Source organism: Sardina pilchardus, chromosome 6, assembly GCF_963854185.1.
Source record: "Sardina pilchardus chromosome 6, fSarPil1.1, whole genome shotgun sequence".
In the NCBI taxonomy this organism is placed as follows: Eukaryota; Metazoa; Chordata; class Actinopteri; order Clupeiformes; family Clupeidae; genus Sardina; species Sardina pilchardus.
The window spans coordinates 25,885,346-25,902,608 of NC_084999.1; the positions used below are offsets into that span (position 1 = coordinate 25,885,346).

General features: G+C 41.2%; 1 protein-coding gene across 1 annotated transcript in view; it reads right to left on the reverse strand.

Moving 5' to 3' along the window:
- LOC134083091 (cytochrome b5 reductase 4) overlaps window positions 1-14,641 on the reverse strand; it is a 30,874-nt gene extending 16,233 nt beyond the window's left edge. The window contains exons 1-6 of the mRNA XM_062539222.1: window positions 14,488-14,641; window positions 11,353-11,471; window positions 9,544-9,697; window positions 4,169-4,269; window positions 1,847-1,931; window positions 1,237-1,272 (exon numbers count right to left, since the gene is read on the reverse strand). Of these exons, the coding sequence (XP_062395206.1) occupies window positions 1,237-1,272; window positions 1,847-1,931; window positions 4,169-4,269; window positions 9,544-9,697; window positions 11,353-11,471; window positions 14,488-14,620 (628 nt within the window). The 5' untranslated portion in view covers window positions 14,621-14,641. The remainder of the gene's footprint in view (window positions 1-1,236; window positions 1,273-1,846; window positions 1,932-4,168; window positions 4,270-9,543; window positions 9,698-11,352; window positions 11,472-14,487) is intronic.
- Window positions 14,642-17,263: the final 2,622 nt, after the last annotated feature.

Here is a 17,263-nt window from a genome sequence, read left to right on the forward strand (position 1 = left end):
TTTTACCATCCTCATCCATCTATCCTGCTAATAGTTCCTGTTCCTTGACCAGGTTAGTGCAGCATGACAGCACTCTCCATGCTTTGATACAGCGCCAATGAAGCAGAGACAGAGACAAAGCAGGGAAGGACACGGAGGGAAATGGAGCCACACACACACACACACACACTCCTACTGACAAGTCTCCTATAGAAACATGTACATCACTCACATACAGATGATTAATCACCTCATGAGGGATGCGTGCACACACTCTGACAGCACAGCGCTGGGATAAATGGTTTGCGAGAATATTGACAACGGACTTGAATGAAATGTAATGAATTAACAATAAAATGGTATTTGCACTCTGCACACAGCTGTATGCACCCACTGCTCTCAGTGACTATACTGATGAATTCTTCATTGAACGCATGGCAATCCGTAGGCCTAGATCACCATAAACAGCAGAATATGAGGATGTAAAGCAAGTCTCTGTGCAATACATGGTTCCCCAGTAATCCGGTTTGGAAAATGCCACACATTCTTCTTGCAAGGTCTCCGATTCAGGGGCGAAATTAAAATGTAGTCTAAAGTAAACTACACATTTGTGTAAATTGCGTAGCCATAGAGTATCCCACCATCATGGCTCTTATATGGCCAGATCCCAGACGATCCCACTGACATAGATATGAGTATATATTTCTGCCTGGATGCTTCACATTAATGCAATAAACAATGCAATAAATTAATTCATTAATGTAAAGGCTGACATAAGACATATGCAAATATAATCACATAAGACTTTCCAAGACTTGGGCAGCCCAGACTGTCCCGAAATAGGAAGATATAGAATCTATAGATCATGGCCATTACATTGCAATTAGATTAAGCAGCTGAACTACACAGGTGACTACTTCTGCATAAATTCATGGAGTGCTGAAATGTAGTCTACACTATTTTGACTATTTCTGAACTGTGAAACAAATGTGCTTGGTGGTTGTGAACTGCAGTATCATCAAAACTATTCCACCTGTGGCTAAAATGCTGCAGTGCAAAATAGTTTAGGCTACAGCAGAAATATTTTCATCCATAGTCTAAACTCTGATTTCTTTTTTTTTTTTTCAAAGTGCACCCATTCAAAATACACACTCACACTCACACTCACACTCACACTCACACTCACACTCACACTCACACTCACACTCACACACACTCACAGCAGTGAAATAATGGAGCTCTGCTCTCCCCACATACCATTTACTTGGGTCTTTTCCTCCTTCGTGGACGGAGCTGCACAACACAAAAACACAACGGGAGAGAAATCAATACACCATCAGCGCTGATCTAACACACACAGCAGGCTCACGCCGGACATTAGCGGCCACACACTCAGTGGCATGGCCCCAGTCTTCAACACACACACTCAATATGGAGTGGAATGAGCATGTGTGTGTGATAGGAGCATGATGAGTGTGTGTGTGTGTGTGTGTGTGTGTGTGTGTGTGTGTGTGTGTGTGTGTGTGTGTGTGTGTGTCCGGTGTGTCCGGTGTGAGAGTGTGTGAGATAGGAGCATGATGATTGTGTAATGTGTGTCCCATAGGGATAGGAATGTGATGAGAGAGAGAGAGAGAAAGAAAGAAAGAAAGAAATAAAGAAGGAAAGAAAGAAAGAAAGAAAGAAAGAAAGAAAGAAAGAAAGGCTGTGTCCCACAGTGTGAGTGAGGTGTGTGTATGTATGTTTCCCATGGAGTGGATGATTGTGTATGTGTGTTTCCCATGGAGTGGATGAGTGTGTGTGTGTGTGTGTGTGTGTGTGTGTGTGAGGTCCATGGGGTCGAGAGCAACACACATGCTGCGAATCTCACCTTTGATTCCAACGCTGACCTTAGTGGCCATCCTGCCCACCAGACACTCCTTCAGCATCGACTCATAGTTCACCCAGCGGTGCACCTGAGAGATGGAGGGAGAGAGAGAGGGAGAAAAGAGAGAGAGAGAGAGAGAGAAAGAGACATTTTCAGAGAGAGAGAAAGAGAGACATTTTCAGAAAGAGAGAGGCAGAGAGAAAGAAAGCGAGCGAGAGAGAGAGAGGATGTTTGTATACTGTAGAGGGAAGACTCATATACGCATGTATATACAGTACATACTCTATGTATATACAGTCTATGTGCTTTCTCTCTATACCAACATCCTCTACAAATGCACACAATAGGAAAACATGAAGGCAGAGCTGTGACATGTTGCGTCATCCATGATTTAGCAATTACTATTAATAAATACTAGATTACATTTAGATTACATACTAGTTAGTTTACATCTTACTACAATATCAATTTGAGGGTAAAGTTCACATATTCTATTATTTCAGAGTCTAATTAAGTATAGTGAAGAATTTCATGATGACCAGGAGGTTTTTTTTTTTTTTTTATGTTTGCTTTGGACAACAATCATGTTTGCCCCCTAGACCACATGCTAAGATGCAACTGTTATTATGCTGTAATATCAGTACCACAAAAAAACAGCAAGCAAACAAACTTTAAAGTGATGCATTATAGAAAATGCTTCACAAGCACCTGGTGATGAAACTTCGAAATCTTTTTGTGGTGCCACCTTATTGGAGACATCCAGTTTGTTATGAATAAAATCCTTGCCTTGTGTCTGTCTTTAGTGCTGAACAATACAGTTACAGTAAATATGCTTAATTAAACGTTTAACATAAAGCTTCTGTGGGAATGGTTTGAGAGGGCTGCTTCATCCTTTAATTAAAAACCTTGGATAAGCCTTGAATCAAAGAACCAGGGAGAAATAGCCTTGAGAGAGAGAGAGAGAGAGAGAGAGAGAGAGACTCTGGTGACAGATGAGGACAAATGAAATGAGACCGTCAATCAAACTAGAGAGAAAATATGAGAACTGGTGACCATCAGGCAACGAGCTTACAAAACTGATGTCCTCTCACTCTCCTTCTTTCTTTCTCTCTCTCTCTCTCTCTCTCCTTCTCCCTCTCCCTCTCCTTCTCCTTCCATTTTTTTTGGTCAGGTGTTGATGACCGCAGGTGTTCAGATGCCCACAGGTGATCACAGGTGTTGAGGCGCTTCTGTAGGCCCAGTTGTTCAACACAACCTAACAAGCCTGAAGGCATCGACACTTCCTCTCTCGCCACAGCAGCCATCGGAGGCAGCATCCTGTGAAGGCCAGCACTGATTAGGTGACGGGGACACTAGGACATACGCCTGGTGGCGCAGGAGAATGGGACGCGCTCACCACGGAGCCGAGGGGCCAAGCGACAGGAAACCACCATTGACGCGTTATATCATCAGTAACCCGATTAATAAATCTCCATCCACTCACACGCACACAAGGATGTTACAATGTTACCCGTGGACACCTCAACAACTACCAATACGGTGCATATAATAAAAACAACGAATACTTATTAGTAATAATTAGTAATCCTATTGTTGAATCTATCCACGCATGCACACAATAACGTCACCTGCGAACACCTCAACAGATAATAAAGTGTGCAGTATGGACAAAGTATTATGAATTTCACCTTTGGCTAAGTCCCGCCCATCGAACGCAGATGGGCCAATGACAGTGCAGTAGCTCCGCACAAGTCTGTCAACTTCACCTTACGGCTCCATTGAAATGCATTGGGAGACGTTGACAGTGGCTCTACTTACGGTTATTTACCGACATATTTCTCATTGTCTAGCAAAGACGCAGTCACAGACGATAAAAACTTAAAATTTCTGTGCACATTGTGTCCACCTGCACTGAAAAAACAAGTTCGTAGGAATAATTATTGAAGTAATTTGAAAAACAAGTTCAGATTCTCATTAAAATGAACTGAACATTGAACTAGTTCAAAATCAAAAATGGTGAACTATGAACATGAACAGTTCACTTGTGTGAACTGAACTTTGAACTAGTTATTGAAAAGTGTGAACGTGCACAACACTTTTAATTAGTGACCTGATCGATGATTCTCTCGACTCACTCAAAGGTGCATGCAGACATAATCTGTGTGAACACCTCAACAACTGCTAATACAGTGTCTATGTGATAAGAAAATGCATTAAAAATGTATATTATAAGTGTAAGAAAACGATAATTTAGATGACTGACATCCAGGATGTGGCTCCCAGAGGTGTTGTGTGCTGGGTGGGCAGTAGGTGTTGGGAGCTTACCTGGTCAAACAGGTCAGTGCCGTCGATACCCGCCGCCCGCATCAGCTCCTCCTCACCTCCAGGATGGAAGTCCATGTATGCGGTGATATTATACACCATACCTGACACACACACACACACACACACACTTTCAGTTTCACAGACTTTATAATTCAATATTCATTCAATTGACAAGCGAGACACATACGACTGAAATTCAGCACCCAAAACCAGGCAGCAACATATCCTCCTTTATCTGGCATATTTCAAACTGTCTTTAAATTAAGTAGGCGGAGAACCACTGAGCCACACCAGCACTGAATCAAAAAAAAAAGGGCAGATAAGAAACAGAATTCTCATCTAGCCACATCTAGTCCTCTGGGAGGGACAACCAGCACCAAGCCCAAAGGCACTAAGCTGCACAGAGACCCCAATCATCCAAACTGGCAAAAAGGTTACGCGTCCTCATGACAACAAAGAGCGGACAATGCAGTTCGTCTGCCGTGACATTTCAGTCACTCTCGACGTGATAGGAGCAGAGCCACAGGTGACGCACTGTAGTCTATTCTGCTCGTACTGTAGGATCTATTTCTGGCATCTCCTCCGTTCTGTGCAGCGCGCCGCTCTCAAGCATGCCACTTGGTTTTGCCAGTAATGGAGAGAGTGTGTTAATGGCCGACATTTCCAGTGTGTCAAAAGGCAGACAGAAAAACAGGCACATTAAACAAGGACTGGTTTGGTTTCCAGGGTGCAGAGCGTCCATAACTCAAGGGTGTGAGACTAGCGCCCTCTGCTGGGAGACAAGTGTAGGCCACTTGCTATCACTGGTTGGTAATGCCAGCAACAGGGCAGGGCTGAGGTGTGTACCAACACAATATTGACAAACCTGGGTAAGTTAACTCAGAGTAAGTGGTAAACCTCCTAATAGAAGAGCTGTATGGCTTTATTCCCCTATTAAAACAAGGCCATAGGGCTCTTGTTGTAGGAGGTTTACCACTTACTCAGAGTTAACTTATCCAGGTTTATCACTAAACCACGTACTTGGAATACCCCCCAGAAAGGTTCTCAGAGCAGAGATAGACCATGCAAGTTTCATTCAGCACATGGCCATAGGTGACACCAGAGGAAATCATAAATCATTTTATTTAGTGATTTTTCCACTCCTCCGAGCATACAATGTGCGACACACCACACACACCACACACACCACACACACCACACACACCACACACACCACACACACCACACACACCACACACACACACACACACACACACACACACACACAATGGTGGAGGCTGCCTTGCAAGGCGCCATCCTGCACATTGGGAGTAATTTTCCGGTGACTGGTTCCTTGTGTTCTGATTGGGTGATCACTACAAGTTAAATCATCAGCAGCGGGCAACATCAAATAATGATAATATATATATAAAAAAACTGTAGGCAATATATCAGTGGAAAAAAGCCTGAGCACTGGTCGGAAGGGGCCAACACTGCCTGGCCAAATCAAAAAGTTGTTTATCATTCCCTTACCATAACAGGACATTAATGACATACAATCTATACTGTATCATCATTAGGGTTGGGTATCGTTTGAATTTGAACGATTCCGATTCCGATTTCGATTCCTTGTTTCGATTCCGGTTCCTAACGATTCTCGATTCCGATTCTTGTAAAAGGCAGGGTAAAAAAAGTTTGGATATTTTGAATGAGCTAGCTAACCAACGGTCTTTCTGAATGACATTTACTATACATTTCTCACAGGGCTGTTTTCAACTACAATATAAATCGTCTTCTTGTTGCCTCATCTCGGTTATGCAAACACCTTCTTTGTTGGTGTTTAGCGGCTTCTTCTTCCAGTTCACGGACTGGGAATCGATACTAGGAATTGAAATTTAAACTTTTGAACGATTCCGGGAGAATTGGAAAGCTAGTCCCGGTTCCCATCGATTCTCGATTCTCGATACCCAACCCTAATCATCATCCGTCATCATCATAATCATCATCATCTATAAATCTACTTACAGGATGGTCCGGGCTGCACCAGGCTATTTTTTTTATGCAATTCTGTTTGGAGCCTTGGCTGTCTACAGAGACTTACTTTACAGTGTACGAAGGGCACAGGCAGCTAGTGGATAATGAGAATGTTTGCTGTATGTGACCACAAAAAGCTTACAAACCGCTTAGAGCACTTTTGAAAAAGGATTACAAAGCGCTGCAATTCTCTGTGTTTATGCTAGTTGTGTAATGTAAGTACAATTGAAGAAAAGTGGGCTTTTTGCTGCCCTTCAACCATGCAACACCAAACAAGACTGCTCATTTGTATACAGGCTTCTAGTCTCTTTTGCATGTGGTGTCCAAATCCCCTCATTATGTCTGTATACAAGGACAACCCTCATAATGTTCCCTTCAAAGCCTGTGTAAATTGAACAAGGTTTTACAGCACGGCCTTGTTTCAGTGAGCTACAGTGCCACTCCCTTGTATTACTGGCCACTAGAATCCTTTGGAGGTGAAAAAATAAACATCCTAAATAGGTGGCGCAGTGTTCATTGTCTGGCGTGACATCCACCTCTAATGGATATGCATTACTGCCGGCAAGGGACCTGGGGGGCTTCTGACAGGTGTCCTGTTCATCATCGTGCCTCTAGCCCTCCGGGGAAATGAGAGCCGGGAACAAACAGTGCCTGTCTGCCTATGGGCGCATAATCTTATTTTTTACCTGATTAATTCAATTAGGTAGCAAATGGGCGCAGCGCACCCAGAGAACACGCACTGGCACAGACCTGCTAATGAATGGAGCTGCACAGTAGTGGTGCAGAGGATATTAAAACATGCTGCTGGGGAGAGCAGAGAGGAGGAAACGGAGTAAAACAGACAGACGATGGGAGGGACAGAGGGGGGGGGGGGGGGGATAAGTCAGTGGGTGCGTAAGTAATAGGGTCAATACCAGTCATACTGGAAGTCATTTAATTTACTGTTTTTGTCTTGTCATGTCAGGGAAAACTGAGAGCAGAAGTGAAATGGTCAAAGTTGAATCATCAATTGATCTTTGTTTTGATTGATTAATTGATAGTTTAATCAAGCCTTTGCAGTTAACAATGATCTTCTGAAAAGGCTCGCAACAATAAAGTACTGTTTATGAGAGGCACGAAGGGGAGAGGGGACTTCATCTTCATTCATTACTGAAAAAGCCCTTGCCCTACTGATATCCCTGTCAGAACTGTAGCCTACAGCTCCGATATGCTGCAATCAGATCAACAATGAGTAAAAATCCAATGTTGGGAGCCAAATATATTCAGAGAAGAAATAGGAGAGTGTCAAAGAAATGTGTCACAATTGCTGGCACCAATAGAAAATTATACAAAATGTAACAGAAGCATTCCCTCATTTATATTAAACTTCTGTAAGTTACTCAGAGTGCTTACAGAAGTATTTTATGACTTTCTCTTTCACCAAGGTAATGTAAACAAAGTGACACTAACTTCCCTGGTAATTGTTTAACATGGGAAAGACGAGAGAAAACACTAAATATAGATTAAAGTAAAGTGCACTGACATTTGTTGATTGAAATTGCACACACTGGAAGTCATTTAATTTACTGTTTTTGTCTTGTCATGTCAGGGACAACTGAGAACAGAAGTGAAATGGTCAAAGTTGAATCATAAATTGATCTTTGTTTTGATTGATTAATTGATCTTTTAATCAACCCTTTGCAGTTAACAATGATCTTCTGAAAAGGCTCATGAGGGCATCGCAACATTAAAGTACTGTTTTTGAGAGGGACGAAGGGGAGAGGGGACTGGATCTTCATTCATTACTGAGAAAGCCCTTGCCCTACTGATATCCCTGCCAGTACTGTAGCCTACAATCAGACAATGAGTAAAAATCCAATGTTGAAGGGAGCCTAATATATTCAGAGAAGAAACAGGAGAGTCTCACAAAGAAATATGTCACCCACAATTACTGGCACCAATAGAAAATTGTATGTACAAAATGTAACAGAAGCATTGCCTCATTTATATTAAACTATAGAAGATCGTTGAAGACCAGTAACCACTTGGTGAGCTGCACATTTTTAAAAACGAACGTTTAGGGGTGTTTTAAGGACAGAATAGTCCATGCACAAAGCGAGCAATGTTAAAGCCATACAGAGCTCCATTCTAAAGCTGCCAAATTCCACAAACAGGCTCCATCATCGAAATTTCGGTGTCTAACACTCGTTTTCATACTAGGCAATACAGAAAACGGGCTTAAAGTGTAAAATACCGGAGAAATGTAAATGAGCGGAAGTACGAAGTCAGATGGGGCCAGGCTAATACTGCAATGCATCTTGGGCACTTGTTGGGCATCTAATTCGGAGAGAACTGCACGTATGCAAAGCTTCACAACACCAGCCTCGCTCCAGCTGCGAGATCTCAACACATGACTGGCACAATGTATTCACAACATACAGTACCACATGACTGGCACAATGCATTCACAACATACAGTACCACATGACTGGCACAATGTATTCACAACATACAGTAACACATGACTGGCACAATGCATTCACAACATACAGTACCACATGACTGGCACAATGTATTCACAACATACAGTAACACGTGACTGGCACAATGTATTCACAACATACAGTACCACGTGATTGGCACAATGCATTCACAACATACAGTACCACGTGACTGGCACAATGCATTCACAACATACAGTATCACGTGACTGGCACAATGCATTCACAACATACAGTACCACGTGACTGGCACAATGCATTCACAACATACAGTACCACGTGACTGGCACAATGTATTCACAACATACAGTACCACGTGACTGGCACAATGTATTCACAACATACAGTACCACATGACTGGCACAATGCATTCACAACATACAGTACCACGTGACTGGCACAATGCATTCACAACATACAGTACCACGTGACTGGCACAATGTATCCACACGTCAACTTTTGGCGGCGGAAGGGGCAGTATATGTGTAGACGACTGCCATGTTGATGTTATGAACTAACCCCATGCACTTCCATGGGAGATTCTTTGAGTGCTGAGTCTTCTCATTAGAAAGCCTCTGCCTTCAACATCAGTAATAAAAGCAATAGAATAGGCCTAGACGACACAACTTAATATTGTTAAAAAAAAATTGATATCAAATGTGTATTCTATTACAGTCAGATTTAAATTCCGTTTTCCAAATGGGGTATTATAAATTGGATAAAGAACAGAACACTGGATGTGCTCTAACTACTGAGCACAGTGGCTATCATAATAAACCTATGACAGGATACAGGATATCTGTAATACAGTATTATGCTTAGATCATTATGTCAGAGGGTGTGAAACTGAAGTCTACTGGTCAATCCTGTGGTTCATGTTACCTCTGATGCATGTCCAGCAGTCATTCTTTTTGTTGTGTTTCCGTAACTCCTCCTCTGTGACATCAATAAGACGGCCCCTTAGCCCTGTCATGTCACGGCCACTTTTGGTCAGTCTGATCCAATCCATCAGACTGTGGCCTGGCTTCAAGGCCACCTACACAAACACACACATTTTTTTATTAATTTATTTTCAGAAAACCTGGGGCCCGTTGCACAAAAGCAGAATTAAGATATCCGGGATAAGTTACTGAGCTGCGATCACTGAATCCAAAACAAGAGCATACCGGCTTAATTGGTTGCACAAAGACCAATCCAGGATAAGCAGACACGGATTCATCAAGCCAGGTGTAAGTTATCCGGTATGTGTGCGCGTTCTCGTTTCTCCCCAAATAACTCACGGTAGGGATAAAAAAGACGCGAAAAATAGCGTCTTGCACACAAAGTGAGTAACCGCTTTTGATATAGACTAACAACGAGGTAAAGTTTTACTTTTTTGGATGGGGGATCATGATTATTTCTGTTACGCCTACATAGCGGGAGTAGGTGTGGCAGATCAACTGAATGCAAATTTACGTATGCACCCACGTGTGTGAGAGCTTCCTTGTCTCGGCACGCAACGTCATTTGGAAGCGTTTTGCACCGCAAAGATGCACAAAGTATCTTAATTTGTCTTAAAAGCCGAATTAGTTCAAAACACCTTCGAAAAATGTCCCCTCCACTTCCAATCAACTACTACAGCAGCCTATTCATCAAACATCTGTCTAAAAAGAAGCAAACAACGAGTAGGCTATGTTATTAATTATAAGGCCACCATAATTTAAATGACATCCATATGGTATTAGGCAGACATTCTGCTGTGTTTTGCGAGTAAATGCATGTTGCAAATAATATATAAATGGAATCTACAGCTCTTTAAAAAATCATGTGGAGGTCTCATTTGAATGACAGCTAGCTGAACCAATCGATTATGTAATTACCATTAGAATCAACTTATCTTGGCTGTGAGCCTGGTCAGGAGCAGGCTAGCTCCACAGAATAAATCGCCATGGTAACTTATACCATAACATATCCTGCTGCCCCCTATCCCGCTTTTGTGCAACTGGATCACGGATAAATTGAGCCAGGATAACCAAGATATCCCGGGTTAATCCCTTATCCTAGCTTTGTGCAATAGGCCCCAGGTTACGTTTTCTAACACAACATCCAACGATAAGGTAATACATTATTCTGTGCATTCATAGGCTTGGAGACTTCTCATTTTATGTTGACTCTGACTGTAAAAAAACAATAAAACTATTTGGACAAAGCACCAGACAATTGAATGCTTCTCTCACCAATCAACACTAGGGGTTGAAATTAAAGTCTATGATGGTACGAACCACATTCCTTCTCAAATCAAGGAGGGTGTAGGCTATCGGGGCTCAGTGGAGTCAGTGATGTTACTCTTGGCCGTCAAAAAGTAGCCTACTGTTTTTCTCCAGAGCGTCTACACTGAAAAAAGTCAATGAAGCCACTACCCATTCAAGGCTGTTTCACAACATAGGCTACGCAACCCCTCCTCAAGTGAGGAAACAGTGACTCATAAACACACTTACGTGAACTAACATCAATTCATGAAGGAGTTTCATATTCATATATTAATATGAATCCCTATTTCATATTCATTGTCATATTCTTCCAACTCCAACATGTTAACATGAACAAGGGCTGGTCCGATTTGCGAGAAAAAAAGTGGCTTAATTTAGGTGACATAGTGAATACTAGCGTAAGTTCGTTCACTTATCGTGCCCATATTTCAAGAGTACCTACCTTATTCCGAGACTGTCCTGATGGTGCCACACGTTGTTGGGAGCCAACAGCGGGGAAGGACTGAGACGGGACATTCAGCATCTCGACTCTTCTAAAACAACCCAAAGTTTGAAGAAATCCTGACAGCGGAGAGACGCTACCGTTAGTAAGATAGCAGACTGGTGTTCAGCTGTGTTTACCAACACCGTTTACGACATATTATACGCGGAAGTATCATATCCGTGGTAAGGTAACGACTTTTGCCGAAGTCTGATCATTTCCTTTTTACGTCACCTTCTATAAGGTTAACATTACCCAACAAACTCACTAGGCTACTGGTTGGAAACTAGTTTGCTAACGTTAGCTACACTTGACAGGATTCGTTAGCTATGTTTCTAGCAAGTTCACAAAACAAATAACCTACAACAACCAGTTGTAAGAACGCTCTACATTTACTACATACAAAATTAAAGTATGTCGTTGCCTGGCAAAGTAGTATTAATTAAGAGTGCCACAAAGATGCCTTAGAATCCCAAAGCTGCAGATTTCAACATGTTGTCGCTCAGTGAACGACGACATACTGATGCGACGTTTACGAGGATAGAAAACTTACGCTACAGCGACCTCTAGTGAATGAAATTACATATTGCAAATGGAGTTTGATGGCCACGCAGAATATCTCTGGAAAAGTAGGCTACTACCTGCTAGAGTATAAAGGTTTATTAATTTGTTGTTAAGTCTTTTTTTGTAAAACACTAGTAGCTGACTTTGCATTGTGTCCATATGATAGACAAGACATCCTTTGCAAACTGGTATAGGCCTAAAGGACAAGGCGACCAGGGTGTTTATTTTGTTAGATGGGGGAAGATCAAATTGTGCATCGAATGCAAACTTAAACTGATAAAGAGACCTGAAAGCCTGTTTAGGTCACGAGGCCACTGCTGCCGTGTAAAGTCTCAGACCGGTCAAATATCCTCATAACCTTATTAACACAACAGGCTGAAAAACTAGGCCTATATGCAGAATGTTGAATGGCGCTCAGTAATTTCTTTGCCTCCTGTCAACATAGTGTGCAGACTATTTCATCTGAAGAGAGGGGCAGAATAAATCATAAAGACATAGAAAATAAGAAACGTCCAGGTGTGGGCCATCTATATGAGACCAATATAAAAGTTTCCGACCATATAGTCGGACTCTCCCATTCTACGTAAACTTGAAAAGAGTCAAATATTCCGCTCGCCACACATTAATAGCCTACACTTCGCTTTGCAGGTGGAAACCATCTGTGATGGCTACAGCAAGATGCATCGCAAACCCAGGCTGCTCTTGTGACATGCGGTGTCCATAAATTGCTCGTTATTTTGGTCTCTGTGCTGTCTGGAAAAAATGCTCCACTTCGCTCTCGAGTAGCCTAGCTATCCCTCTGCGCCCGCTAAGATGAATATCACACCTTTGAAGTGATGTGATTTATTTGGTTATCAGAATCGCACCGACAGGCGAACGATGGACTTTACATCATATTTCGCTTCATTAATCACGCGCAACAGCTGCGAGAAAAAACATGTCCAATTCTAACCATAGGCTATATAAATGGAACTATGTGTTCATCCCATGGAGATTATATAGCCTATTATTTTTTCGCAAAATGTTGCCACTTTATTAAAGTTTGGATAGGCCAACCATCACGTCACAAGTTCTGGAGAAAAGAGGTGCACTCGACATGTCAAGTCGGCTGCAAACGCATGCAGTCGAAACGTAATTTGAGTCATATGCAGTGCATGCTGGTTAGACGTGTTGTTCGACTTGAAGAAAAGTTGTGATCATGTCACAAAAATGCGACCATGTCACGTCACTCAAAACTCGCGGGATGAAGACACCTGCAGTCGAATCCTGCATTTGCCTTTTCGTGCATGCAACTGGCTGTATCCCGCCCCATGACGTCAGTTCAAGGACTTGATAGGTCCGTTTGGAACAGGTTTGGAAGGAATCTCCCCATGACGATTATGACAGGGGTCTCGTTCTGCCTGCTTACCAAAGATTCTATAGCGGAGCAAGATGGATGCAGTTAACACTTTAGGATCAGCACAGCCAGCTGTCTGGGATGACACCTGAGCTTGTCAAAAGTGATCCATCTTGTTCTGTTGCAGAATCTTTGCCCCTTACGTTAGAAGGTACTAAAATTAACAGATATGGAAGGGATACCCTCTTATTTGTGATTTCTGGAACAGCGGTAGGCTAGCCTACTGAAAAGGTTTTGATATTCTGCTATTTTATGCTGTTGGTTACATATACACACGGAAAACACTTGATATTTAATTAATGTGCTACAATGCAGGCCTGTAACTGTATGATAACAGTGGTTTATTTAAACTACTTCATATCACTTTATTTCGTCAGTCATCATGCTCATTTTAATGAGTAACAATGAAAGTTAAATACTGTATTTAATGCACACAAATTCCGCGATATCTCCCGCGAGGTCTCACGCGAATCACGTCTGTCAAATTTGCAAAATCGTGTTCGGGACCATCTGCACCTAAAACTTTCGCCCCTCCCGGTGACACTCAAGCTCTCGTTGACGTATGCAGTCAGCCGAAGTCAGCCGTTTCCGAACTCGAATGCACCTAATGTCAAGCCGTCGTTGTTTTGTCGGTGACTTGATAGATGTTCATAGACCTATGTGTAACTCAATTTCTAATATAATTCATGTATAACTCACAGTCAACAGCATTTGTCAGTGTTAGTAAAACTATGTTAAGGCTGAACTATGTCGATGATTCTCTCATCCTCACTTTAAGAAAACGTATTCCTTGCGCATTATGGCGCATTGAAGTCACAGTTGGTTCACAAAATAAAAGGCCCAAGTGTCATTAAAAATGAACACAAATAAGCAGTAGGCCTAGGCCTACTAGTCCAACAGATTTGATTGCACTGGCACCCACTATCTACTAGTCTATCTGAAATTCAGAAATCTATGTTAGCCTCAAATTACCCATGATTCAATATTTTAGATTGACAAAACGACCCGCAAAATCAGCCCGCTGTTTGACGAAAGGAGACCGACAGGAGAGTTTATATTGGTGAACCGTCTTGACAGTGAGCGAAAACACCAGACGTTTTGACTGCAACGACTATGTTTTGATTGCAAAAATCTACCTGACATAAAATTGCTGAGGAAAGAAACGGCGCGCGTCAGAGAGCTTCCTCTGCTGTCAGCCTCGTCTTCATCATCTTCCTCGTCATCGTCCTCATCTTGTTCTTCACTTTCTTGTTTTCTTCTTTTGAACATCCCGGCATCGGCAGATCAGTTTCACCGTTCCTTTCCCATACCTAACCTGTTCACACATTGGCTATTTGAACTTGCGTAGGCTATGTCCTTAATTGGACCAACTCGCCCCACAACAAGCAGTTGAGATAAGAAACCCACAGTGAATACCATGAGGGCATGCTAGTAGGATTGCTTTAATCTTCTTTCTTCGATCCCCCCCTTCGTTTACTTCACTAGCCTAAATCTTCACCTGCAACTTCAAAATAAAAGTAGGCCAAGTGAAGCGCGCTATCAATTCGGCGAAAACTATAAAGCCTAGCTATTTCTTGACTTTGCTTCATTCATTAAATAGGCTATTTTAAAAAATGTCACTGTGTATTATGTGGATTCAGTGAAGCAGTCGGCCTACTTTAGGCTACTTATGTTTTCGTGTATTAAAAATGTCCAACTGAAAGAGGAGAGTGATCTTGTCATTCACACTTTGTGCTGCAAAAGTCATAATTTTCTCTACAATTTTGCCAATTTAACTTATTTGAATAGGCTATCATAAGAGATGATTTGCTTGTATAGGCCTATCCCTATTTATCTCTTGTGCAACATTTCTAATGATTAATGTTAATATTGTTAGCCTATTGTAGTTTTTCTCAGTCGCTTCAATACATTTATCAGATCAGATCATTTCTTTGAACACGTTGCAAATGTTTTGGCACATCCATGCAAATTATAACAATTCTCTGCTGAATAGTCTCACCCCCTCAACATTTAGGCATTAGTTCATAGCATAAGTCTTAACATGCAGAATGGATGAACACGTTGTCATATTAGAATTTGTGGCCCAAAAGACAGGAATGTCAGGAGGTGTGGGAAGACTGCACTGTAATTACAGCACTGCAGTTTTCCCTATAAGGAGATCCTGTGTCTTATGGTCACATGTCCACTTGTTTTATTTTTTCCCTTTGTATTGCAGTATGCAGAGCTGTCTTTTCCTTTCTGTATCACAAATTAATGACATGGTCTGTCAACAAATTATTAACCTACAATATACAAAAATTGTCATTGTCAAACATTTTAGCCATAGTCTACTTTGCATCCCTCCGGAGTATACTGTACACTGTTATACTGACAACACGATTAAGCCATTTGACTGTGACATTTTATCCGTATAATGACACAAGGACTTGTCATTCTGATGCATTGACATGTTCATTAACACAGATATTTAGTTTTGAGAGATGAACTAAGGATTTTAAGTAAGAAGTTGGCTTTTACATCGTGTTTTGCCATTAAATGTTTTGAGAAATGCCCTTATTGTTTTGCAAATCTCAAGGAGTATTCGAGAAATGTAGGGCCTACCAAAGCGACTGAGAAAAACTAATATTGTTCATGAAGTCAGTTTAATCCAATTCCATCTTTATTTCAGTCTCACAGGAGGGTCCATCAATAATAATAAAAAACAAGATAAATAAAATCATATGAAAGTATAGTCTACTGTCTGAAAAAATGAAAGCCATGATGGCTTCAATAACTCAGTTGCTTATTTCTATAGTTGTATATAAATCACAGAATTAATATAAATAATTTAAAGAGATGCTGACAATTATAGGCATAGCCTGTGTCTCTTCCACGGCTTGGAAATACACATGGTGAAGGTTAGGTACGCTTGCTCTGTACAGCTGGAAGAAAATAAATTTCTATTAAATGAAAGATCCACAAAAACGTTAAGCCATAAGTGCCATTAATGTCAAATGTATTGCCGTCAATCATGTTGTTTCACAAGGTAAGAGGATTACGGACCAACACATGGTGCAAGATCAGATGTGTCTTTATAGGCCTATGAGATGGTCTTGAGCCAGTCCGCTGTAGGCTAAATAAGAAAGACAAAGAGAAACAGACCAATCGACCGTAGATCACTTTGAAGTTATAGTCTTAGGATTGTAAGGAGAGATAGAAATAATCACATTTGTCGTTTGCACATGTGAGATGCATGTTTTATTTTCAACCAAAAACGTAGTTTGATGCTGTTAGTGGTAATTCAAGAAAATGTATGGGTATTGTTATGTCATTGGTAAAAGTGAAAAACATATACAGAAGTTAAAATACATTTACATAATTTAACACACTGGATAAACCATTCTTGACACAGTTGTCTTTCTAAATGCAATGTTCTGATTTGTAAAGATATATACAGAATGTATATGCATGTATAAAATGTATATCAAATGGACAAAATGAGCCTTCAAAAGTTTTATCTACCTGCAATCGTGAACATTTACAGTATTTTGATGAAATATTTCCATAACAATTAAACTCTCAAGTGCTATTGCTAAAATAAGTGAAGAAATGTAATAGGGTATATTGATGTCAGCGATCTCTGGTGTACAGTACACTCACTTGTAGATGAGGTATAAATGCACATATGTCAAAACCTATAAAGGCTTTTTCAGTTAACAAACAGTGTGCCTTTGTAAGACTCATACATAGTATAACTATTGAGTTGAATTTTTAGTCTTACCAAATCTATAAGTTATGGGTATCCTTGATACCAAAGAGCACCTGTTCTAGAAAGTGAAGAAGCACTCCTGACCACCAACCTGTTTGAGACCAGAGTTTTCAATGTATTTGTAGGTTTAAACAGTCTTCAGTAAGCAATGGCTTTCACTCTCT